At 43.6% G+C, this 27582-nt stretch overlaps 1 protein-coding gene across 3 annotated transcripts in view; it reads left to right on the forward strand.

The window, feature by feature from the left end:
• The first annotated feature begins 543 nt into the window (after nucleotides 1-543).
• SELP (selectin P) overlaps nucleotides 544-27582 on the forward strand; it is a 42184-nt gene continuing 15145 nt past the window's right edge. For all 3 annotated transcript variants that reach the window (XR_013827391.1, XM_079915290.1, XM_079915291.1), the window contains exons 1-8: nucleotides 544-597; nucleotides 12976-13066; nucleotides 14749-15135; nucleotides 18312-18419; nucleotides 18891-19076; nucleotides 19595-19780; nucleotides 22092-22277; nucleotides 24894-25079. Coding sequence is in view for 2 of the 3 variants with exons in the window: in XM_079915290.1 (XP_079771416.1) it covers nucleotides 595-597; nucleotides 12976-13066; nucleotides 14749-15135; nucleotides 18312-18419; nucleotides 18891-19076; nucleotides 19595-19780; nucleotides 22092-22277; nucleotides 24894-25079 (1333 nt within the window). In the remaining variant the exon portion in view is untranslated. The remainder of the gene's footprint in view (nucleotides 598-12975; nucleotides 13067-14748; nucleotides 15136-18311; nucleotides 18420-18890; nucleotides 19077-19594; nucleotides 19781-22091; nucleotides 22278-24893; nucleotides 25080-27582) is intronic.

Genomic DNA, 27582 nt, shown 5'->3' on the forward strand with positions numbered 1-27582 from the left:
AAGTCCCTTTCTGATAATGACCCATGTCTGTTTTATATTTTCACTCCCAAAGTCCTTCCAACAACCCCTCCAGTGGCTTTCCCTTTCCCACCTCATTATTTTTTGTTACTATATTTCTCCCTTATCCGTCAGAAGCCTGCTGGAATAGAAAACATTCACTGAGACTTCACAGTAACTGGAAAACTTACACTAAGACATTATGATTAAGACAAAGTGAGTTTTCCAATATATGACCTTAAATTGGAGCTCATATCATCGTCAAAAGAAACCTGACCACTGCGGGCGTGGGTACGATTCCTATACTACTCAGCCTGGAATGTCCAGGAGTGATTCACACTCACCCCTGTCTGTGGACCACCTCCCAGGAAGGCGGCAAAACCCCCTGCCCGTCTCCTCGGTGACTGTTATTTCTAAGCTGCCAACACTGCTCCTGTATTATCTACATTCTAACTTCATGGGAAGGGCTGTGGTGACTTTCAGGAAAGTGAATAGGAAGTTGCTTTTCTAAACAGCCTGACAGCTGAGGGGAGGCAGCAGGACTATAAGAAGTCTGGGCTGCACAGACGGCAGTAAGCTGGCTGTGTCACAGAGGAGATGGTAAGTTCATTTCTCTTTACTATGGGAAGTGGTTGAGTTGAAGTGGTTTGGAGCTGAGTCAGGCAGGTAAAGCTTCCGAAAATGAGGAAGGGCAGTAATCATGGAGCTTCGTGTTGAGTAGCCTTCCAGAGTTTGTAAGCATTTCAAAACCTGCTGTCCACTCTGACCCTCCCCACATCTTTGTGAGTTGCTATGTCCACGTTACAAATGAAGCTGCCGTGTCTTACAGAGAGGCTAGGTGTTTTACCTAAGGTACACTGTTAGGCTTGATGTTGTCTGGATCTGAACGTCCGTCCTCTGACTCTACAGCTGCTGTTTTTCCTAGCAGGGCTTACAGGGACTCTCCTGGAGCAAACCTTGGTGAACCCTCAACCCCCTTCTCTAGGATTGCTCTTCTGTCTGGGTTGAATGCAAGACTGAGCAAGTGTCCTGGGACAAGACTACAGTTAAATGTTTTCTCATCCCCAGCTTGCCTATTTCTTTCTCTGAGCCCTAAGAGTCTGCTGGGACTAACGTGGAGTATTCACACAGTTCCCATTTCTGCCTCAGCTCTCAGTCCTGTTAGTGACTCAGTTTCCTCTTCTATAAAATGGACAGAATAATAGTACTCTACTTTGTAGCATCATTGTGAGGATTAAATAAGTTTACACTGAAAAGCATTTAGGTCTGAGCCTGGCACATAGTTGTGGATTAGTAAATGTTAGCTGTTATTGTTACGAGAAAGAGAAAATTCTTGGGGTTCAGTGGGATTTGGGATCCAGGGAAGATCCAAGGAAAAAGGCTTTCTTGAACTTATTAACATTATCCTAGATAAGACACATAGAGTTTTACCCTCGACTTACAAGGCATATCTCATACAGTCCTAGGGTCTACAATCCTGCAGTCTGTGGCTAGAGAGGAGCCAGACTGCCCCTGTTTTTGAGCCCCTTTCTATGGGATACCAGAAGAAAGGAGCACTTATACCCAATTCACTCCCTCTCTTTGCTTTATTATAGTACCATTTTCAAATACTTGTAATGAGGATTGTCCAGGTTGGGGAGAATAGGGATAAAAGGATGATGAAAAGAAGAGGAAGGAGTTTGAGTCTGTCCTGAGTTTGAACTCCAATGATGTAAGAATGTGTTTTACTTTTGTCTTATCTCTTGCATAAATTTCCTGTATTGGTCAACTTAAATGAATGAACAGTTCTTTCTTTCTTCCGTCTATTCTCTTTGGGATCCTCCTCTATTTTAGAGGAATGTTAACAGATTGAATCATGGAGTTCTTTGAGATTCTGACAAAAGGTACAACTCCTTTTCGCAGATGAAAATGCAGACATCCACATAAACACTGAGCTTTATGGAACCCCACCCTTTCGCCTCCTACGCTTTAAGCTCAGGAGTGCCTCCGCTGGCATCCTGAAACTAGGCTGGAACTCTGCAACGAAGTGCTAAGAACTCCAGCCCTGGAATTGTTTTGAATATTTCAATGACAAGACCTTTTCCTTTGCCCTTGAGTACATTTGTCTCTTGGGATTCCGGAACCTCAAACTCTGTGTGAAAATTCATCTTCAAGTTCAGAGTGGCTTCAATTAACCCTAGGACCTGAGGAAAGATGTTCAGGTTTCTCTGGTGGGGTGTTTTCAATCAGATGGATCTCAGAGTGGGGCAGCGCTAGACGGGGAACTTACAGTTAAATTATGCCAATGTTAGTCAGGGTGTGAGTGGACTAAGAAGCAGGTCTGGATTCATTTCCATTTATACCTTTTAACCATCTTAGGTCTGTTGATTCTAGTTCTTACTCTTCCTTCCATTACCTATTTTTCAAAATGTAGTTAAATTGTTCACGCTCTCCTGGGCTGGCTGCTAGCTCTTAGAAAGTGCAGTTTCAGAATTTTGTAAGTGGAAGCTTATTAATCAAACCCTCAAACATCACAGTGACTTACTACATAACAGGCAGTACTGGGAAAAGACTCTGGACCTGACCTTAGAGGGTAGGCACATGATGTTTCATAAGTGGAATTTATTATTACATTGTCTTCTAAGTGACTCATTTCTCCGTTTGAAAAGCAAAACAGAAATTTTATAAAATCAAATACACAAAATGAATCCTTTATATTTGTAGAGATATAGGTCAGCCATGGTCCAAATGGCTTAAGAAATCTTTTAAGTATGCTACTTTATATTTCATGCTAATATTTCATCCTAAATAACAGTGATCAGGAATCTAAATACATATATATGTGTATATATATATATATGTGTGTGTGTGTGTATGTATATATATATATATATATATATATATATATATATATATATATATATATATATATGCTTTGATTCTTAGTGTTCATGTTGTCCTGGGCTCCTCTTCCTGTCTTTATTTCTATTTGCTATTTGGCTTATAGACCTCTTTGTTTCACGGTTTCATTTTCTGCCTTTAGGCCGAGGCCACTAATATCTGTGCTATATTACCACCATCGCCCATAAACTTAAGGGAAATAATATGATATCAGTTGTACTGCCTTGAAAATCGAGACTCCGCCACCGACAAGTTGTATAGTTCTGTCTCTTCAATGACTCTCATATCTGCCTTCCCCCTTTGTATTCTCACTGACCCTCTTTAATTTCCTTTCTTTCCCATAAGAAATTTCTAAGATGAAACAAACTGATTTTGTAGATATTATAATATCCAACATCTGCAAGTATTTATTCGGTGCCCCACCATGCACCTAGCAGTGTGCTAGGAGTATATGTAAATAAATGTTGAAGAGAAATCATCTGTTTAAAACCACCTGTAGACTTGCTGCTTTTTAATTTGAAAGACTACAGATTATAATATTCCCTCAAATTACAAAAACGAAACACCATCATTAGATGCATCTATTCAGGACGCTTCTCTGTTCAAAACCCTGGCAATTGGATCCCTTCTGGAACTGTCATTTCCAACTCACAAGGTCTGACTCCAGAACAACTTCTTTTCAACTAACCTCTAGGACTTCCCAATTTTCAGCAGCAATCAGACCACATCACTACCTCTCCTGAAATCTACTTGCTGCCCCATTTGTCTTGCACTTAGAACAAAAACCTCACCCCCTTGTTTTAGTTCCTAAAGCCCAGAGTGATCTGTCCCCAGCTTCATCTCATACTCTTCTACCCTTGCTCACTCCATTCCAGCGACACTGATGTTTTCATGTTCTTTGAATACTCCACATTTTCCTTCCACGTTAAAGCCTTCACATTAGCATTTCCTTCTGTCTTTAATGCTTTTCCTCCTGCTTCTCACTGGTTTCTTCTGGTCATTCTGCTCTCAGCTCAAATGCCACCTTTGTAGAGAGGTCTTCCCTGACCTCCCTCCCTGTCTAATAATAAGCACCCCGTCCCTCTATCACATAACCTGGCTTTAATTCTCTACCTAGCACTTATCACTGTCTTCTATTTTTCATGTTTACTCGTTCAGCACTGTTGTGTATATATTGGTGTTTGTTTCATTGTCTGTCTTCCACAGAATGTACATTTCATGCGGAAAGGAATCGTGTCTTCTTTTATCATTTTAATTGCCAGTGCCTATAACAGTGCCTGACACATTGTAGGCACTTAATAAGTCGATAGTTATTGAAATAAATAATGGGAAAGAACACAGGCAATAACAAGGGCGTGCCTATCTTGGAGTGGGGAGGAAGGGATTGGTAATAGGGAAGGCTCCTTTGAGGAGGAGACTCTTGGACTTTTAGAGCTACGCATCCACAGAAGGAGAGGGTGCCCTGGGCGTAAAGAGAACATGGGGAACATACTGTGCATTCTGGAAAGTACAAGATGTCGTGTTATATAAATGCACCGTAGAATTGTGGTGGGGGCAGGTGTAATTAAGGAGTAATGGCAGGAGATGGGACTAGACAAGTAGGAAGAAGTCTCATCTTGAAAAGCCCCAAAGTGTCATCTTAAGGAGCTGGTATGTACTGCTCAGGGAGTAGGAACAGCTGATGGATTTTAAGTAGTGAAGCAATATGATCAGATTTTGTGTTAGGAATATCATTCAGACAGCATTAGAGATAAAGAACTGGGGATGGGTAATCTTGAGGAGAAGAGACCAGTGACAAGATGATTTCTCTGGTCCAGGAAGGAAATGATAATGTCTGAATTAGTGCTGCAGCAATAAAGTGGAAATCTGCAGAATGGCCAGGTATCTCATCAGAAGGTAAAGTCAATAGGATTTGATGGCAGACTGATGTGAAGGGATCCTTGGTCTTCCCTCCCTGGTCCCACCTGATGGAGGACTTCAGGGTCTCTGTGGGCAGGTAGCTTATGGGGCTCGGGTCAGTGATACTGTCTGTTCATAAGAACATGCATCCCTTACATGAGCCTTCTTCGGTGCTGGAGCCTTTCAAAGGGACACACTCACTCCAGAGAGTTACATGGAATTTGCCTTCACCTCTCCCTCTTCTAAGAGCTGCCACTATTTGATGCTTCTCCAGGCTTTCCTGAGACACACCAGCTATGGTAGGTCCTGATTCCCCCACTTCTCCTCCACTTCTCCCCATCTGCCACCCGCATGGAGTTTAAGTGAGTGAGTCCTTCTCCTTTGTTCTCTCACATGGGATGCGAGCCATCATGCCCCTTGTTTCTCTCATACGCAAAGAGAATGAGACCAAGTGCCGAGAACATATTTTTTTGCACAGCCGTATTATACTCTTCTACCTAATCATAATACACTTTTACATTTGACACGATCACTGCTGTAACCATACTGTACTTAGTGCTAATTATCACATACGTCTCCAACATTTTCCCATTCAGCACGCCTCTATCTTACTTTCAGTCATTCCCTTGCCATTTTTCACTTATTCATTCATTCATCTATAACATATTTATTAAGGATTAAGCATCTGCTCTCTATTACGGCTGGGATTCAGACATGAGTAAGTCATATCCCTTGCCCCGAGAAGCCTCTGCCGGCAGCTGCCTCCAGCTGCATGGGCTCCTATGTTTGTTTTGCATTTGGATTGCAGACTTCATGCTCAGGAGGAAAGTCAGGGATGGAGATGCTGATGGAGAGCCACTGGCAAACAGATGGCCCTAAGGAGGCCCTAGGAAAGCAGAAGAGTGACAAGAGAATAGGGCCAGGGAGGTAGGAACCCAGGGGAATCTCTATCTCTACCTCTGCAAGAAGGTTGGTGTGGATTAAGGAGAAGACTCGGAACAGTTGCTCAAGATGTCAGAAAAGAATCGAGAGAAGAACCAAGGGAAGCATTTTAAGCAAAAGGAAATAGTAATATTTATTGCTGCAGAAAGGTCAAGGGAGATAATGATGGAAAGACTTCACTGGGTTTGGTAATTAGGAGTCAGGGGTAAAGTCAGCAGGAGCGGTTGTGTAGTCTGGAGGGACTGGGGCCTGGAGAGGAAAGGGGAGGCAAGGAAATTAAGAAAACTGAACTGTAAAGGAAGGAGAGAAATCAGACAGGACCTAGGCAGAGGACAGAGGGTCTAGGGAGGGACATTGTAGGTTGTGCCTCTAAAAGTGCAAGGCTGTGGTCTACAACATAGACAGGAGAACAGAATCACCTTTCTTTCTTTTTTTAAAAATTTTTTTCACGTCTTTATTGGAGTACAAATGCTTTCCAATGTTGTGTTAGTTTCTGTTGTACAACAAAGTGAATCAGCTATATGTATACATATATCCCCATATCTCCTCCCTCTTGAGCCTCCCCTCCCAGTTTCTGCTGTACAACAAAGTGAATCAGCTATATGTATACATATATCCCCATATCCTCTCCCTCTTGAGCCTCCCCTCCCTCCCACCCTCCCTATCCCACCCCTCTAGGTGGACACAAAGCACCAAGCTGATCTCCCTGTGCTATGCGGCTGCTTCCCACTAGCTATCTGTTTCACATTTGGTAGTGCATATATGTCCACGTTACTCTCTCACTTCATCTCATCTTCCCTGTCCCCCTTGCCCATTCCCTCTCAAGTCTGTTCTCTACATCTGCGTCTTTATTCCTGCCCTGCCCCTAGGTTCATCAGTACTGCTTTTTTAAATTCCATATATATGCGTTAGCATACAGTATTTGTTTTTCTCTTTGACTGACTTACTTCACTCTGTATGACAGTCTCTAGGTCCATCCACCTCACTACAAATAACTCAGTTTCGTTCCTTTTTCTGGCTGAAGTAATATTCCATTGTATATATGTGCCACATCTTCTTTATCCATTCATCTGTTGATGGATATATAGGTTGGTTCCATGTCCTGGCTATTGTAAATAGTGATGCAGCGAACATTGTGGTACATGTATCTTTTTGAATGATGGTTTTCTCAGGGTATATGCCCAGTAGTGAGATTGCTGGGTCATATGGTAGTTCTATTTGTAGTTTTTTAAGGAACCTCCATACTGTTCTCCATAGTTGCTGTACCAATTCACATTCCCACCAACAGTGCCGGAGGGTTCCCTTTTCTCCACACCCTCTCCAGCATTTATCGTTTGTAGATTTTTTGATGATGGCCATTCTGACCATTGTGAGGTGATACCCCATTGTGGTTTTGATTTGCATTTCTCTAATGATTAGTGATGCTGAGCATCCTTTCATGTGCTTCTTGGCCATCTGTATGTCTTCTTTGGAGAAATGTCTATTTAGGTCTTCCGCCCATTTTTGGATTGGGTTGTTTGTTTTCGTGGTGTTGAGCTGCATGAGCTGCTTGTACATTTTGGAGATTAATCCTTCGTCCATTGTTTCATTTGCAAATATTTTCTCCCATTCTGAGGGTTGTCCTTTCGTCTTGTTTGTGGTTTCTTTTGCTGTGTAAAAGCTTCTAAGTTTCATTAGGTCCCATTTGTTTATTTTTGTTATTATTTCCATTACTCTAGGAGGTGGGTCAAAAAGGATCTTGCTGTGATTTATGTCATGAAGTGTTCTGCCTATGTTTTCCTCTAAGAGTTTGATAGTGCCTGGCCCTACATTTAGGTCTTTAATCCATTTTGAGTATATTTTTGTGTATGGTGTTAGGGTATGCTCTAATTTCATTCTTTTACATGTAGCTGTCCATTTTTCCCAGCACCACTTATTGAAGAGGCTGTCTTTTCTCTACTGTTTATTCTTGCCTCCTGTGTCAAAGATAAGGTGACCAAATGTGCGTGGGTTTATCTCTGGGCTTTCTATCTTGTCCCATTGATCCATATTTCTGTTTTTGTGCCAGTAGCACCCCTTAGGGGTGGGCGGGGCCTAGGCTCGGGACCCATGCAGCCAGAAAAGACCTTGGGGGCAGGGCCTAAGCAGGGCGAGTTCAAGCATGGGGCGGGGCCTCTGCTTAGGACCTGTGCGGAAGGGGAGTGTGGAGCACCAGAGTGTGGAGTTGCCCAGTTTGGAGGCAAGGTCCTGGGTGAGGGTGTGTGGGTGGGGTTTAGGCCCAGCACATTGGAGGGCGTCTCAGAGGGGGTCTCCGAGTGCAGAGGTAGGGCCCGGGGTGGGGGTGTAGGGGCGGGTCTTGGGCTCTGCGGGAGGCTCCGGGAGGCTCCGAGGGCAGAGGATTAGGTCTGAGAGCCCAACAGGCTTCCCGGTGCCTATGTGGACAGGGAAAGCTCTGGCTGCTTTCCCTTCTGTCCCTCTGCGCCCCTCCACCACCATCCCCCCCCCCGGGTCTCCCCCATCCCGCTGGACCCCTAACCATGGGTGGGTCCCCCTGGGTGTAGGAACTCCTCCCCTCCCCCAGCCACCCCTCAGGGGTCCGGGTCCCGGAGGTCTGGCCTTTACTTTTGCTCCCCCTTCCCTCCCTCCCACTCCCTCAGGACCTGCGCGTCTGGAGGGGGCCTAGGTGGGCAGAGGATCAGGCCTGGGATCTCAACAGACTCCCGGGGGCCCAAGTGGGCAGGGGAAAACTGGCCATGCTCCCTTTTGATCCTCTGCCCTCCCAATGGTCCCCCAATTTCCCCCTTCAGGTGTGGGATCCCTTCCCCTCCCCTAGCCGCCCCTCAGGGGCACCAGTCCTGTCCCGCCTCCACTTCTCCTCCCCCCACACTCCCCCCAATGTACCATGTCCTACCCGGTTGCTGGGGGTTCCTCCCGTCCCCTTATGTATCCGTGGTCCCCCACCGGTGCCTGGTACGTGCCCTAGTTGTGCAGAGATGCGGATTCCACATCCTCATAGTATGCCATGTTGACTCCGCCCCCCCATCGCCTTTCTATGGTACAATTCCTGCCAACTTTGTAAGCCACCCAGAATGCTGGCAGCCATGGGATTCCTACTGGCATTTACTACCTCTTTCTATGCAAAGGTCGTGGGAAAAACACTTCTGTTTACTTTAAACACTTCTACTTTGTCTCTGCCTCTCTCTTCACCCTGCAATCACTTTTAGTTATTTGAAAAGTAAAATGAAAGATTACCACCGTGCGAAGCAGCCTTCATGAAGGTTTACACAGGCACAGGATGTTATTCTAATAACCCCATCTCAGACTCCTTCCCAGTGGCTTCCAGTTTGAAGCAGGTTGCCAAAGAACATTAAAGTAAAAATGAGCAGAGCACACGGCCGCTCCTCTAGAGAGGCATTTCCTGGTGTTTCAACACTTAACTTGTTTAGTAACAAACACCAGGACAGAGTCCTTAACTCTTCACCCATGTAGACCCCTGTCCTAAAGATGACACTGAGAGCAGGGGCAGATGTGAGAAGGCTTACCCACCCCAAGGAAGTTTCAGAGGGAAATTATTACTCGAATGAAGAATTTTAAGCATCATTCGTCCTCCACACCCACGCACAAAACCCTTGTCCGTTGCCAATGAGTCAAGGTGCTGCCTTACCGGTAACACAGAGATTTGAACTTGGGGTCCATGAACCTTCTGAAATGGTCTAAAAAGTTGCAAGCCTGCAATTTTTTAAAAAAAGAATCCTGACTATGGCTTTTATCAGACTTTCAAAGGAGTACACGAGTTCTGTGAAAATAAGAATCGCTGTCTTAACCCGACATACATTCCGGTGCGGAAGCTTCGGCAAATCATCTAAATTCGCTGAGTCTCAGTGATAGGCAGTGATGGTGGTCCCATCTTGAGCATCCGTGGTCCAAAAGACCTGCTGAAGAATGCTGGAGAGATGCCTAATTGATCTGGAGTCATCTTTACGGTTTCCTACAGCTCTCAAACATTCTATGAGAGGTGATTCTTGGTATTCGATTTTTAAAAACAGAAAAGTATGGTCAGATTAAAGCCGGGGACACACAATGACTTGCCTTTTCCTTTCTTAGATATTGTGTCTTGATCAGAAGCACTTACCAGTCCTCTAAAACCTTAAAATGTTCAAAACTAGCACTCTCTCTGTCTCTCTATTTTGTTTAAACCAAACCATACTGAAAAGTTTAAACAAACAAGTTAAAACATAAAACAGCTCTGTTGGGATAGTGGGAGGAGTTGGGAATGGAGGTAGGGAAATAGGAGCCTCACCTGGTCACTGTCCCAACACACTTCCTTGAGCTGGTCCCAAAGCCAGAGAAACCCCTAGAAATACTCTCTACAGGAAGAAAACCACTTTCTAAGGGCACAGGAAGAGCACCACTAGATTAAAAACACTGCGATCCTCCTCCAATCTACCCGAGAAGAAACGCAGTAGAGTTTCAAAGGCAAATATTGAGGTCCCCTTCATTAGGCTACACTACTGTGCTGTTCACCAGCAATAGTTTTGCTTCTGTACCTCCAAAAAAATCCTGAAAAACTAGATAACCTCTTGAACCTTTCTAAGTGGAGAGCTAAAATTTTTCATCATAAGTTTTTAAATAAAAGATGGAATTTCCAGTACATTATAAAGATTGGCCTTTTACAATAAATAAATATAACATTATTTCCTAGAATTTATCCAATGGAATAAAATACCATAGTGATCTGACAACACTCATCACTTAAAAAAACATAAACTAGTTTCTAATAATAGGGAATTTTATATTATTCATTTTCTCTTCTTTAATACCTATTTCTATTTCACTTCCTCTACAGAATTTAATTCATTTTAAGGTTAAAGTATTTTACTGATCACTATATCATACTTCTTTACACAAATAAAAACATAATTAAGTTGAAATGTAAAAGATGCAATTTTCTGAAACCATAAATCTCTGCTAAGTTTTTCACCTTTTTGACTGAGTTACCATGACAATTACTTTTAGTACACACTTAAGTAAAATAGCATAAACATACTACAAATTTTGATAAGTAATTTAAACTTCCCTATTTAAAGTGCTGTTGAAGATGCATCTCTACATGAGAAGAGGGGCTTTTTCCCTATTCATGTAACCTTGTGTGAATATTATTTATTGATACAATCAAACAAGTTCAGCATCAATTCTATTCCTAAATTTCGTGTTTTGAGGATTTTTAAGCATTAAGGACTTTTATTCATATGACTAAGTAAATGGAAATGGAAGCTTATTAGAGCAACGTCTCTCAATTCTTTGAATTCCTTCCAAGTTTCATGTCCCAAATTACATAGTGATGTATTATCAACATGTAGTCAATGGTCTAGCATCTGACATCTTAAGTGGGTCTTCATCAAAGCTGATGAAAAGAGAGAAATGGAAACCACTGGACTTGAAACAGATTTGTTGCACTATCATTCGAAGCATTCAAGTTGTCAAGATCTAAACCAATATTTTGGGTGGTCTCTGTTTGGCACACCCACTGATGTTTTTTACATACAGAGGCAAGGCCTAATGATAAATAAGAGTCAAGTTATAAAAGGTATGATTTCTTTTATAAAATGGGAGAAGGACACATTTGTAGGCAGATTGGTTTTAGGAAAGTGCACATGTTGGAGTTGAGAATCTGAACACAGATTTACTTAAATCCTCCTCGTCTGTGTACCCCTTGGGAAGCCAGGCTCATTCTGGTTTCAAGATTTCTGCTATAGAACCTGGCATGGTACTCTTTGGGTACTGAATAGAAATATGGTACTAATAATAGCTGGTGGTATAATACAACCCACAGAGAACTCCATGGGATTAAGTTTCCGCTAAGGGATTATCGCCATACTTCCTGTGCAAATAAACAGCACCATAAATCATAACATTATGATACTGCCAGTGTTTGATAATAGGTCCTGCAGAGGCCAGTTGATCAGTGTCCTAGTTCATAGGAACACAAAATGTGCCTGCTTATTAAAGCCAATATTCAGAAACTCCTAGAGGGAAAAGTGCCAGGCTTCTTATACAAAGATAACCCCACTATCTGGGAGACTTGCACTGATCTGTGTGGTATCCACCTCACTGTCTGGTCTGGCTGTAGTCAACAGTGTATATGCACTGTGCACGTGCACACACACACTGCCACCACCCACCCTCCCCATACAGCCTACATCATCGATCTCTGGAGCCCAGCTGTGGCAACTGAGAATTTCTATATGGGAAGGGTTTGGGGTAGCAATCTGGCTGGAAGAGCAATAAAGCTTCAGTTGCAAAGCAAACGCACAATTTTTATGTTGGTGGTTATATTGGGGTAGCTCTGGATGAGTACAGATGCGGCAGCTAGGCTTGGTCATGTCACATTCTATCATCGACAACAACGCAGCATGGATTTGAAAGCCTGGAGGCTTACAAAAGTAAGAAAGTAAAGTGGAAAAAGCTCTTGTTTCAAAGTCAGGCTCTGCTTCTGTCCTTTTGAATGTTACTTTAGACTCTTCAACCTTCAGTATTTTCATGCGTAACATGAGGGTGTTGGATGAACATTTACAGAGCTTATTTGTCTAAAAACGCTTTAAAAATATTATTAGATTTGACGAAATCCCAACAGAAGGGAGCTCATGAGAAATCATACTTGCTATAGATCCAAGGGGGATAAGTTTATTATTCATATATTAATAAAAATTATATATGTATGTATATATACATGTATACATTAAGCATTGGATAATATTATAGATATATGCTGAAATGATAAAGCAAGAAAAGAAAACATAGATCAATAATACAGGATAGACGACATAGCACAGCACAATTAGTTGATGCCCTGTGCATCAAAGTATAGGTCAGACAACTGTATGGATCACGGAGTTTCTGTGTGACTTCTTAGTACTCTTGGGTATGGCATACCAGTTCTTAAAGGGAGATTATTGCATAATAATAATGACAGTGTTTATTTACATAAATATTACAAAATATGTCAGAAAAGCAAATACTAGTGGCACAAAGTAGTTACTCAATAAATATTTGCTGAATGACTGAAGGAATGAATTTTGTCCTGAGCCTTGGTGCAGTGTCCACCTGGGGTAGGACTCAAGCAGAGCAGTGAGAAATAAAAAGGGAGCAGAGGGCTTGAGCCACCCCCGAATGGAAACAGGCAGGATTGTAACTCAATACCATGATTATTAACTAGAATTGTTTGGCCACAGTGATTGCACGTGGATACTAAAAGGAAGTTTTCTTTTCTTATTACAGGCCAGCTGCCTAAAAGCCATCTGGAACTGGAGATTTCAGAGAGTGGTCTTCAGAATCACCCAACTCTTTTGCTTCAGTGCCCTCATCGCTGGTAAAGTTTATGCTAACCCTTCACCTGGCCCTCAGTGATTAGGGTGACTTCTCCAAATGGGAGAAGTTAAGGATGGTAGCCGGTTGTTATGAGGCATTAGAAAACAGTTCAAGCCCAGATTCCTGGAGGAAAAGTGCACCCGACACCATCCTATTGGTAGAAAAGGCTTCAGGAAGAACCTACACATATATACCCAGGGCCAACTTATCCATTAGACTCAATAGACACAGGCCCACGTTACTTTTTAGGGACCCGTAAAAATGCTTTAATTTCTTTAAAAATCATTTCCTTCTAGGCTGCCCCAAAATGTTTTAGTGTATAATACTAATATGTTCATCTTTATACCAATGCAGTTATAAAATACAGTTTTTAATATTTTATTATCGAGGAAGGGAACTCCAAAGGCAAAATTGCCTAGAGTCCCTGCAAGCCAATATGCAGCCCTGGTGACATCAGAATAAGTCTTCAGGGAAAAAAATGCCACAGAGGTGCCTGTGAGGGAGGGACAAACGGAAACGACCCTCTTGTGGGCAGCAGAGAAGGTCGAATAGGAACGTGACTTTATAGACAGGAAATAGAGCCATTTCCAGGTTTGATTGCTTACATTGTACACCTCTTCACATGGGAACTGGCCTCTTCTGGCTGGGGTGAGCTCCCACCGGCTAGGATAACAATACCTGGCATCATAATACCCTTTATACCTTTAAGGGGCACATTCTTCATTTCATTTGAGTTCACAAACATCTCTTTAAAAGGCCTGTTTTAAGCCCTGTTTTAACAAGTGAGTAAGCAGAGATGGAGGAAGTAGAGTAATTTATCGAAGGGAAACAGCCCAGAGCAGTGGGATGAAGTGTAAGATTGCAAACCGGGAGGTACAATGAGCCTCTGCCACAAACCTGTTGTGTTTCACCCAACAAGCATGGAGCGAATGCCTGTTAAGTGCCACGCTCTGTGCTTGGTGTTAAGAATCCAGGGGTAAAAAGAGACCACCGTCAGGATTCAAAATCTAGCACATGCGACCCACGTCATATAGACAGATGCTGCAATACCTGGCCGTAGGGGAGGTGGTGACAGAGAAGGGCAGGGTGGGAGCTGAATACCAAGCCCACCTGGAGAAGTCAGGAAAGTAGGAGAGGAAGGTTACCACGCCTAAGCGGGCAGGGCAGCCAGAAAAGCAGCGAGAGCACGTGCAAAGGCATGGAAGTGGGACTTAACGTTTTGCTAAAAAAGTAAATATGGTGGGTGATGAGGCTGGACCAGCAGGTAGGTGCCACATCATAAAGCATCTTACTTTCCCCGTGAAGAGGAAGCACCTGGAGATATGAGGCAGCCACTGAGACATTTTACATGTCATTTACTCTGGGCTTGGGCAAATGATTCAATGTCTCCTCCATTCATAAAAGGAGAAGATTAAATGACCTCTACGGTCCCTTATGGTTCCAGCTCTTGAATACCAAGGGTCCTCAGAAGAGGACATTTTCTTATTCCGACTTCATGTATACTTTCAAGTAAAAGATGGAAACCACTCTTTTTCCTTAAAACAACTAGATTAGACATAAAACGGTCATGTTTTTGGTATTTGTCTTCTAGTCAAACTCATCTGACTACACAGAAGTGTACTTATGCTCACAATCTCCTTCTCATTAGGGGTGCTAACCTGACCCACACTTTCCTTTCCTTAGAGCTAATTAACCAGAAAGAAGTGGCAGCGTGGACCTATCACTACAGCAACAAATCATACTCATGGAATTATTCCCGGGCATTCTGCCAGAAGTACTACACGGATTTAGTAGCTATCCAGAATAAAAATGAGATTGCTTACCTCAACGAGGCCATACCTTACTACAGTTCTTACTACTGGATTGGGATCCGAAAGATCAACAATCAATGGACCTGGGTGGGAACCAAAAAGACTCTCACCGAGGAGGCTGAGAACTGGGCTGACAACGAGCCCAACAACAAGAAGAACAACCAGGACTGCGTGGAGATCTACATCAAGAGTTTGTCAGCCCCCGGCAAGTGGAATGATGAGCCCTGTGGGAAAAAAAAGCGGGCACTGTGCTATACAGGTAGGGCCTTCTCCGCTCGGAAATCCGACTGTTTATAAAAAATGCCTTCCCTGGTTTGTTAATATAGCCCCTGAGTCAATAACATTGAGTCTCAAAGTCAGGGACATGAAAACAAAGAGTAAACTGTCAATCAAGCAGCATTATTGAGCACCTTGAAGAATATAAGTTCAGGATTAGAGAAAACTGGCCTTTTGAAGCCAGAAGGAAATGTTAATATCATCTGGTCCACCCTTCTAATTTATAATTGATGAAATGGATGCTCAGGAGATCCGTCTCCTAAAATTTATGTCCAGAGCTTTTTTGTACCACTGTGCCCTAGCATAAGAGACTGTGTAAGTTGAGAGGGAACTTGGCCTTGCCTCTAGGAGATACAGTTGTAACTAATACCTATCGAACACCAGTATGTTCCAGGCATTACTATTAGTTCATGTGTCATTAGTCTATTTAGTATTAGTTGCATGTAGTCCTCATGAGAACCTCATCAATCAGCTCCTTCTACTGCCCTCATTTTGCTGTTGAGGGAAAGGCTCAGAGCTATTCAAGAACCTACCCAAGATTCTAAGTTCCTTGATGATGGAGCCAGTTTCAAACTCATGTTTACTCCAAAGGTGGTATTTTTAGCCACATATGCAACCACACTCTTTGCTCAACATTCTCAGGAGGCAATCTGAGAACATGACCAAGGATGACAGTGCTTTACAGATTCCCTTCAACAGCAACATATCTCCAGGTCCATTGGACTTTGGTAGGGGATGAGGGGTGAGGAAAGGGAAGAGGTAACTAAAGGTGAGATCCTGTGAGTATATTCGATTCTCCACTCTCCAGATTCCAGAGTAAGCAGACCTGCGTGAAAGCTTGGTCGTCCTGTGGTCATGCGCCTCGTGCCAGAACTGATTCCATCTTTCTGATGTGGCTTCCCATCCAGAGGAGCCCACCTTGCCCTGGGTGGCATACAAACACTGTAGCTAGGGAGAGTATGGACTGCCCTGGGCAAGAGAGTCCTGAATACTCTAAGCTTCTTCTTCAATAAATCATCTTACAGATGCCACACTCTGCTATATATGTTCTAAATTTGTTAGATTATAAACACGTCCCCTCAGAAGCCCTCAACAATAATGGAACAGAATACAGAGTATAGAGTATCCCCTGAACTTTCTCCCTCTCCTCATACAGCCTCCTAGCTGAGGGGAAACATATCCGTACACGCATTGTCATGTAGTCAGATCTTGTTTTACAAATAACTTATTATTATATTTAATAAATAAAATAATGACCTGTTCTTTATAGGCCAGGACGGACATTACGAGAGTGTTAGCTCATCCTACTGCTCTCTCAGTCAGCTCCCTGCCCTTCCTGGGCTATGCCTCCCTCCAACTGTCCTGATCAGATTATCTTGGCTGCCACGAGATGTTCCAGTATGCCACTGCTTCCCCTCCCCACTCAAACTTCAGCCTCCATTTCTGCAAGACAGTCTTCCTCCATAGAGCTTGCAAGGAAGAAACGAGATTGCAAATTACTGGCCACTCCTCTAGCCTGCAACAATGGCAGGCATCACTAATGGGTACAATTTCACCCGAACGCAGTTGGCTTCCACCTCCAGTAGTACAATACTCTAGGCATTGATTGCCATTTTGCCATCCAAGATGTAAAGAATGTAGGGAACCATCAGTCCTCTGTGGGAGATAGATGAGAAATAGATAGGTACACTCCACTGCAACAAAAAAACCAAGCTGGAATAATTCCCTAATGTCAGGATTTCTTAGATCTCAGAACAAGGTGTCAAGGAAAACAAAAAAAGGTTGATTCATTGAATCACCATTATGTTCTTTCCTGGAGATCCAAGAAATAGACAAGTTACTAACCTGCCTGGAAACCCTGAAACTGGCTGTTCTGAGACCCTGAGGAAGCTACAGTTAGAACAAAATTTTTATGCTCTGAGAGCATAGGGCAGGCAGGTATTACTATAAGGCACTGGTGGGTCAAGGTGAATAGGGTGGAAGACATGGACCGAACTTCTATTTAGGAACTCCTGTTGCTTCCTGCATCTTCTCTTTACCTGGAACCCTTCCCAGTGGTTCAGTGCAGCTTCACCAAACTCACTGGCTGCCATCAGAACTTCCTGCTGTAGAACACTGCATGGCTTATAGAGCTACAGTATCTCAGGGTTAAGAGGGAATATAGAGACCAAGTAGCACAACCTGCTATGTGACATACGGATTTCCTCTTGTGATAGACCCCAATGTAGACCAATGGTTGGCTGGGCTTAGGAAACACCACCAGAAAAGAGTCCAGCCACAGACCGTGCTCCCAGCTATGACCTCACCGATAAAAACACTCTCAGTGCTTTCATGGTATCAATTCTAATACTAATCTACCTCCAAGGGCATAGTGCATACACCCTCAACATGTCTCTTACAGGAAAGAAAATCTGCCCCTTCTCTGTGCTGTCACCCAAGTGGCATAGCCTTAGTGAGGAGGGCCTGGCAGGCCAGTCATCTCTGTACCATCTAAATCTGGCATATTTAGACTTGTGACACAGCTCCCCATAAGGTCATTTGTCCTTGACCATGAGTAGGTCTTAAACATCTCATTCAGATCCTCTGCTCCTCTGCCGTGTGGTGTCGGGCATAGACTTAGATCAAAGGTGGAAGAGCTTTGGCCCTAACAGTGGGCAGGTTGGGCTCAAAGAAGTAACTTGCCTGACGCCACATAATATTAGGGAGTGGAGCGTGGATTCTGACTATATATGCATGACCCCTGCCACCCCTGGTTCCTAACCTCCATGCTGTGATATCTGTCATAGGAGTTTCCATAATAATACAACTCTATGAACGCTCTTAGTCAAAAGCCACAACTATTTTGTACCACACAGAGGAGTTTCACTGTCTACACATGCATTGGTGGCTCTATTTGTCCCTCTGTGTCCGCACATGGCAACCCCTCTTCAGGCAACACTAAATGCAGCCTCAAATAGAAGCCAGGGAATGCTCCAGCAGGCTCCGACAGTGTCCTTCACAGGGAACAAGCTGGCTCTCCAGGGGATGCTGTGGTTTTTCTGTTGTCTGGCTAGATCAAGCTTACCCAAGTGGGACCGAGTCTGTGACTTGGAATGAGTCCAGCTTTTCTTCACACCGCCTGGGAATGCCCATGACCCTGACCCTTCTGTATCCATGCAGCCTCCTGCCAGGATATGTCCTGCAGCAAGCAAGGAGAGTGCATTGAGACCATCGGAAACTACACCTGCTCCTGTTACCCTGGATTCTATGGGCCAGAATGTGAATACGGTGAGGCCACTATGTTGTTGATAGTATTGTGGTCCTTGGTCTCGTGATAGAGGCGATGCCAGGGAGAAAATCATGTTGGAGTTGCTCCAGTGAGTAAAGGCCAGTCCTAGGGCCTCTCTCGACCATCTGTCGGTCTGCCTCACTCAAGCTGTCAGAGACACACACTCTGGGTTAAAACACTTTATTCTTAGAGAGAGCACTTCCTCCCCAAATCTCAAAAGGTAAAAGGGAAATGAAAAGGCAGTAAAACAAAGAGAACTCTTTCAGGCTAATTTTGCTTGTTGGGAATAAAAACCAGTGAAAGAATGATTATTTCCCAAGATGCAACCAATACAAAGCTAAAGATGAACAGGTTGGGTTAGAAGTCCAGGGAGATTGGTTTAGGTGGGTTATACAAACAGCTCAGCTTTTAGCAAACCTGATATTGTCTTTCCACCCGCAAAGAAAGAAATCAATATTTCGTCCCCACAGTCACAGAGTGTAGCGAATTTGACCTCCCTCAACACATGCTCATGAACTGCAGTCACCCTCTGGGAAACTTCCCTTTCAACACACAGTGCAGCTTCCACTGCGCTGAAGGGTACACGCTGAATGGACCCAGCGAGTTGGAATGTTTGGCTTCTGGAATCTGGACGAATACGCCTCCACAGTGTGTAGGTATGTACACCCAGTTCTTTCCATCTTCACTCACAACTAGAATTTCAGAGGGGAGAACAAGCTTCCCCCATTTAAAAGACAAGGGAAAGGATGGGGATCTACGTTAGATGGGAAATTCTGCTGATGACTATTACCCGTCAACCAGAGTAACACTAATTTTAATTTTCATGATTTTGTATCTGTGGAGTGAGGTAGTCAGTTTAGCTCTTGATTCTCAGGCAAAAGCAATACAAAAGGGTCCTTCTCCCTTTGTTAATTGCAAAGTGAACAGAGTACAATAATGATTTAGGGGTTGGGTATTATAAATTTGATCACTTTACCTTGCTTCTTTAAAAAGTAAACAACAAAAGGATGCTTGGATCTTTCTAAACAGCTATTGAAAGTACCATTTAACCACCAAAGTTCTTCACCTGCCTGACACTTTGGGAAGATGCAGACAGCTGTTGCAGCATCTCAAAGCTTCCAAGGTGCTAGGCATAATCTAAGGTCTCATGCCATTATTCTGTGGTTGTTTTTAGCTGTCCAGTGCCCACCCCTGAAGTCTCCTGAGCAAGGAAGCATGACCTGTCTCCACTCTGCAAAAGCATTCCAGCACCGGTCCAGCTGCAGCTTCAGTTGCGAAGAGGGATTTGCATTAGTTGGGCCAGAGGTGGTGCAGTGCACAGCCTCGGGGGTGTGGACAGCCCCAGCTCCAGTGTGTCAAGGTGAGTTTCAGGCAGTTGGGGATGTATAATGTCCACTGCAAATGGTTCTGGATGGGAGCACAGATGAAACTGGCTAGCTTATGGAGAAACTGGCCTGAATCACCACAACTTGACTCTCCTTTGACCTACCACTCTGCTAGATTGTGTTCATCTGGGATAGGAAAAGAGTGTCAGGCTCTAGAAAAAAAAAAGAGGCTGATTTTACTACTTATTTTAAACAAAATTTAAAAGTCCTCCTTTCCCCAAAACTCACTGCCCTCAAGCAATTTCAGAACGACCTCATTCATAAATTTCACGTAAGAGGGAAAGGATAGCATCTACATCTGTAAGTAGACACTAGAAGACCTACCAGGACAGGTTTATAGCAGTAAAGGGAATAAAGGACATTAGAAAAAGCTTGAAGGAGTCTTTTATTTTAAAGAGATTTAGGTCACCCTGAAGCCTGGTACTACATACAAGTCTGGACAAACATCACTAGGGTCTCCTGAACCTTACAGATTCCTAGCGCCACCTGGATTTCCAGAGATGGATTCACCATTGCTCTCTAGCTGTGGGCATGGTTTTTCTCCTTCCTTAGTACCTTTCTCTCTGTCCTTGGTTGTTCTCTCCGGCTACGCAGCGTCAGCTCCCGGAAGCCCCTAGCAAAGGAACCCTGGACTGTGTCCATCCCCTCACTGCCTTTGCAATGGCTCCAGCTACAAATTTGAATGTGAACCTGACCATCGAGTGAGGGGCTGGGACACACTCTGCTGCACTGGCCCTGGCTGAGGGACTGCACCCTTGCCAACCTTCGAGGGTAGGATTTTTCATTAGCAGCCCCCAGTGCACCGGGAAGGAGTCACAGCACAGTGGAAAGATCAAGGGCTCTTAACATCAGGATGACCTCCTCCAGGCTCTGGCACTGAAACAGGTTGTTCAGCGTCCGGGAGGCATGGTTTTCTCCTCCATGAAATGAGCTACGGGTTGCAAGGAGCTTCAATGAGGATGAAGTATATAAAAAGTATACAATTAAATAGCTTGTATAATGTACCTCGCAGAGAGCCTTTGTTTCTGCCTCTTTTTTTCCCTCCCTGCCTCATTGGTGTATAGAAGCTGTGGGTCAGTGTCCTTCCTATACTTCAGATGGAGTCAGAAGAGTGGCTGTCAGGACACAGAGAGAGATTGCTCATCATAGCCCTCAGTGGTAGCCTTTGACGAAGGATCAAAGGAACGCTGCATTGAAAAAGAGGTCGTGACACAATTCTAGGCAGTTAGCTAATACCACAAAACTGAATTCTGTGTAATTGCCTCACACCTTCACCTTATAAAGCAAAAATGGGGACTAGGATATGGGGGAAATTAAATGTTGGATTAGGGAATTCCCGGGAGACCTGGATTATAAACCCAGCTCTACTACTGTCTACATATAAGACCTTAGGGATGTCATTTAAAATTTCTGAACCTCACTTTTCTCATCTGCCAAGTAAGAGAGAAACACTAGAGGGTCTTTTGTTCTTAAATGCCCTGATTCTGTAAAAAACAGAGGTCTAAGGTCAGAGTGTACAGGTAATCTTTATACTCTGATAAACTCCAGAAGTATCCTGGAGATGACATGCTTTGTCAAGGAAAAGCAGGAGGAAGCCAGTCTTTATCAGAACTGAGGTCACTTGGGGCTTAATTGTGCTCAGGAACTGACCTTGGGCTGCACTCACTTGGCAATTGAAGTCTGATTAGGATGACATCCTGTGTTCAAGAGACGAGGCTCTTTCAGGATCATTTTATAGGGCTCAGTATTAGAGTGCCAACAATAAGGTATGTTGTTCCAGCTTTTTCCTTAAAAGTCCAGTCTGTTCTATATCTCCTCCTTCCTGATCCAATTTCACAAATATTGCCAATAAATATCTAAAGAGCACCTTCAATGTCCGAAACACTGCCAGGCTCTGGGAATAAAACTCTGGATGAATGACACCAGCCTCAAGGAGATTGCCGTCTAAGGGGAGGGGCAGAATTACAATAATGCATGAACAGCTCAAGAACAGGGGCTGTGGGAGCACACTGGAAGAGCTTCTAGCCCAAGCTGGGGTGGGCAGGGAAGGCTTCTTAAGGAAAGTGAAGTCTAAGCTGAGACTTGAAGGGCAGGTGAGTGATCCAGGTAAACAGAGGCATGGCAAGGTGTTCCCGGCAGATACCTGTTTTCGAAAAAGGAGGATTTAGGGTTCTGCATGTACTGACGATGTGGGTCGAAAAGATGGAGCATCTCTCAAGGGGCTCTTCTGAGAAAGAATTGAGCCCTTCTACTGCCCAGTATCAGACAATCACTTTCTCCATTTAGCCATTGCCTGTGAGCCTCTGGAGAGTCCTGTCCACGGAAGCATGGATTGCTCCCTGTCTTCGAGAGCATTTCAGTACAACAGCAACTGTAGCTTTCACTGTGCTAAGGGTTTCACACTGAGAGGAGCTGACACAGTTCGATGTGCTGATTTGGGACAGTGGACAGCGCCAGCCCCAGTCTGTCAAGGTACTGTGATAGCATAACGTTGCTTCCCTGCTTCTCAGCTTCTTAAAGGCATCAGCATGTGCATTTAGTTCTGTCATTCATTTATTATTCAAACATTCACTAAGACTCTATTATGTGCCAGGCCCTTTGTGTGGCCACTCGGGATGAAGTGGTGAGTGAGGGCAGTCTTAGGCATGTGTTCATCACAGTATCCTGAAACGCAAGGCGAGGGCTGCATGGACTGACATGGATGTCGTGAGTTGGCATGAAGGAGGGGGGGCTGGGAGGAAGGAATTATGCATGAGGAACAGCATGGAACAGTGGAAGGGTAATGACAAGACATTTAGTCCAGTTCTGTCATTTCCTGGCAACAAGCTTTTGGTCTCTCTAAAACTCAGTGTCACCTGCAAAATAAGAGTACTATTATCTCCCTTACCCGCCTCACTAGTGGTTGTGGATTAGTGTGCGTAAATGCAAGCTAAAAAATGCTACGAGGGACTTCCCTTGTGGCACAGTGGTTAAGAGTCCATCTGCCAATGCAGGGGACACAGGTTCCATTTCTAGTCCGGGAAGATCCCACATGCCACAGAGTAACTAAATCTGTGAGCCACAACTACTGAGCCTGCGCTCTAGAGCCCACAAGCCACAACTACTGAGCCCGCACACCACAACTACTGAAGCCTGGGCGCCTAGAGCCCATGCTCCACAACGAAGAGTAGCCCCCGCTCGTTGCAGCTAAAGAAAGGCTGCGCACAGCAACGAAGACCCAACGCAGCCAAAAATAAATAAAATAAAATAATACATTTATTTAAAAAACTGCTATGAGCTTTACAAATGTAGGTAAAATAATGATCATAACATTACCTTGTAAATCATATGTCTCTGATCTGATTTTACAAAGTGATCTCCTTTAAATAGTTCATGTTCTCAATATTTTGCTCTTGAAGAACTGAGATATAGGGAAATCACGAAGATTTTTTTTTTTTTACAAGAGGTACCCCACACAGAATTTATGTCCCAGGAATGAAAATATTGGCATTTCATGTGAGATCCCAAGCAATTTATGTGAACCCTGGGTCTAAGTATACCTGATTTTAAAATGAGGCAGTGGTTTGAAAGTAGTGTCTTGAAGAGAGATGTATACACCCATGTTCATAGCAGCATTATTCATAACAGTTAAAATGTGGAAGCAACCCAAGTGTCCATCAGAGATGAATGGATAAGAAAAACGTGGTATATACATACATACAATGGAATATTATTCAGCCTTAAAAAGGAAGGAAATTCTGACATATGCTACAACGTGGATGAACCTCAAGGACATTATGCTGAGTGTAGTAAGCCAATCACACAAAGACAAGTACTGAATGATTCCACATATAGGAGGTACTTAGAGTAGTCAGAATCACTGAGACAGAAAGTGGAATGGCTGTTGCTGGGGCCTAGAGGAGGAATAGGTAGTTGCTGTTAAATGTTCTGAAGATGGATGGTGGTGATAGTTGCACAAAAATGTACTTAATCCCACTGGAATGTACACTTAGAAATGGTTAAGTGGTAAAAGATAAGTTTTATGCTATGTGTATTTTACTACAGTTAAAAAATTGAAAAAAAAAGTGAGGCAGTAGAGGAATAGATCATCATACAACGTGATGGTGACGCTTAGCGAGGGGAATGGGATGTACTGGGAAGGTACTGTCTGAGAGACAAAGACACAGAGAGCCCTTTGACATGCTTAAAAGGAGAGGGTCTTTAGGGGTCACTGGAGACATTCTTGTCTCCAGTCAGGTAAATGTCTAATCACCCAAAAGAGAGAATTGACTGTTCTCTTAAGCATCTAGATATGTGGTTTCAATAACTCCCCTGGTAGGCCTTCCTAGCGTTTTCCACTCTGACATTCAAGGTCTGCATCTGATGCATAGCTATAATGGTTTTAAGACTACTGCTACTACTGCTACTACTACTGCTGCTACTACTGCTATTAGTAATAATAATACTAGATAATATTTATTGAGCATTTTAGTCGAACTCCATGAGGTAGTTAAAACTATTGCTCCCCTTTTAAAAATGAGAAAAGACTTAATATATATAGAATACATGTGTTCTCTCCATTTATGGCCATCTGCATTATATGATTGAGATCATGGCGTGTATATAATTTTTATCCTGCTTTTTCACTTGACATTGTGCATTGAGACACCTCCCATATCTTTCCAAGGTGAAATATATCATATTCCTTTCATGGATCCACGATAGTTAATTTTCGGCCTCTAATTAGTGGCATTTATGTTCATTTTTGATATTTTGCTCTCACAAATAATATCATGATAAAAATTCTCTGAACTGATTTTTGATATGCATCTTGTTACATACTTAGCATAGATTCTTGGGTCCAAAAGTACGATACTTTTAAAACTATGAATACATATTGCCAAATGCTTAACGATGGCTCAACATTTCCTCCTGAAGTCCTTCATGTGGCATTGGGATTATATGACACTTTTCTCGTCCTCCAGGTTAAACATGCCCAATTCAGAAATCCCTCTTGTTGGCACTAGAAAGAGTTAAGGGGTGGAAATCAATGAGTACTTGTTTATTACTTTCCTCACTCCCTTACTTTCTCACTTCCTCACTCCTTAGCGTTGCAGTGCCAGTATCTTCCAGCCTCAAACAAGGCCCAGGTGAACTGCTCCCATCCCTTTGGTGCCTTTAGGTACCAGTCGACCTGCAGCTTCACCTGTGATGAGGGCTTTCTCCTGGTGGGAGCAAGTGTGCTGCAATGCTTGGATACGGGGAACTGGAATGCTCCTTTTCCAGAATGCCAAGGTAAAATGAATTCTTCCCAGTGTCTTGGAAATAAACTGTAGGCTTATTTTAAAAAGCTGTATTTTAAAGGTGGTAACTGTCTAGGGGACAGAAACTTGACATGGACTGGAAAATGAATAAACACTGTCATCACGTAACCCAGGGATCCAAAATGCAAATGCCTTCAGGGGCTAGGCAGGTACCACAAGCGACAGGATGTCTGGCAACAGGAAGGTGGCAGGGGGGTGTGATGGTGGCCTGGTGCCAGCTCTGTCCTGGGGCCTTTCCCAGGACATGAAGGCTCCTATCATGAACCAGGTGGACTGTTCTCCCTTGGCTGAAGATAGTATCTGGAAAGAAGGCCAGAGGGAAGAGCTAGCCTCAGGATGGCTGTTCCAAGACTGACCTGGCTCTTTGCTCCTAGGAACCACGGAGTACAGTGGTGGAATGGGGGGTAGCTCCCGGGTTTAATAGTGGAATGGGAGGGGCAGAATTTACAGGTGCCTGGCTGCAAACATCCTCCAAGATCTGTGTTAAGACTGGAGAAATCCACTTGGGATAAAGTGAAGACTGATGAAAAGAGGAAGAAACTAATCTGTACATGCAAAAGGTCAACAGGACTCTCAGAGGAAGCAAAGTATATATATATTCAGCATAAGCATATTTGTCTGCATTACACTTGATATAAAGTAAAGGCAGTTATTGTGTGGAGTAGAACTGGTTTTAATCATCTGCGTTTAGGAACTGAAGGACAGATGTACGCTTTTTATACTCCCCATTCCTTTTTCTACTCCGTGTATCCAATTATTTACTTATATTTATGGCAAATACTGCTTTTTAAAAAATAACATTTTTATTTATAAAAGCTACAGAAAAATAAGGAAATAGAGAAACAAAAAAATCCTATTAAATACCTCCCCCAAATACCCAACCCTAAAACAGGCACTGGTTATGTTTCTCCCTTCTTGTATGAATTCTTCCAATATTTTCCCACTTTTTCTTCCATGTGATTAGTATTTTTATGATGCATATATATACAATTTTAATAAGAAAATTAGGTAGGTAAAATACCAGCCAATTCTGCATTGTTTGCCTTTGCTTTTCACTTCGTACCCACTTCCAGCAGGAGTGAAAGCAGGCAGAAACATGTTTTTAATAAAAAGGAAACCACTTGCTATTCAGGTCACACACAAGCACACACATGCACACACACGTACACACTACTGTTAAGTTAGGTCAACAGTGAGTGAACGAACGAACGAACGAACGAACGAAGGGGCTGACCAACTCAATAGAACTGCATGTCCTTTAGCCCCAGGCACAAGAGAGCATGGCAAGCCACAGGGGCTAGGGATGAGCACACCTTCTGAGCTGGGTCTGCAGAGACCAAGGTGAGGCTTGTGGCCTTGGCTCTTCAGCTGTCACCTGGGCTGCACTGAAGGCTGAATATACTACAAAGTCCACACAGCTTTGGGGAAGAACTTGGAGTCCCTGAGGAGGGTGTTACAATGCTTAGCACCCTTCCGCACAACCCTGGGCTGTTCAGGGCACAGACTGCAGTTCATTGCCCCACACTGGCCCATCTGTGGGTGTTTCACAGGAAGGAGGCTCACGCTCACCATGGCTTCCTGTGACCTTCCACTTCCCTTCCGCTTTTAGTTCTTTGTTTACTCTGACTGAACTTTCTCCTCTTGTTGCCGGGCAAGCATCAAGTGAAATACCCAAATGCGGTCTGTGCAGGAAGGTACCACGAGGCTTGCACTCACAAGCTGTTGTAATGCTCTTGAGAGGGTGTTCTCAATTTCCCTTTGCAAGGTCCCCCTTGCCCCTGTATCCCCACCCGAGCTATCAGAAGGCAAGGCCACAAAAGAGCTGCAAACGGACTCATGGTACCAACACCCTCCCAATTTGTCCTTACAGTTTATAGGCTGCTTGACTTGCCTGCTCTCCCTTACCCACCACTCCCACACTGAATACAGAAAGACTTTTCAAGTGGCAGAAAAGAACTAGGTCTTTCGACCAAGGGATGAGATTGGGAGGTTGGGGGTGAAATGTAGCTGGAAAGGAGAAGGGAGGAAGGGAAGAGAGAGAAAGAGAAATAGAAAATGCTCTCAAGACCTCAAGCAGTTCAAATCAGTGGAAATGGCCCTAGGTTCATCCACACCACCACTGTCTCTGGTCTAAAACCATACACTACCCAATCAGGCCAAACAGTGAAGAAGAAACACCCGACACCATGCGTTCTCTTAGCCTTTAGCCTTCATTTTTTAATGCCAATACGTTTAATCTGAGTTTTATTTCACTAATTGGCTGAGGGACATCTTGGCAGCCATTAACATTTGCATACAGAGTGTTTTCACTTTTTAGCCTTGTAAAAATCCTGGGAGCTATTTAATGCTATTCTCCACATGTTAAAGGTGAACATATTGAGGTTCAGAGAGGTTAAGTGACTTGCCAATAGTCACAGAGCATGATCTCCAACCAAATCAAGTCCTCTAGCACCACAAACTCCACATGGATAAGC

Source organism: Stenella coeruleoalba (genome assembly GCF_951394435.1).
Source record: "Stenella coeruleoalba genome assembly, chromosome: 1".
In the NCBI taxonomy this organism is placed as follows: Eukaryota; Metazoa; Chordata; class Mammalia; order Artiodactyla; family Delphinidae; genus Stenella; species Stenella coeruleoalba.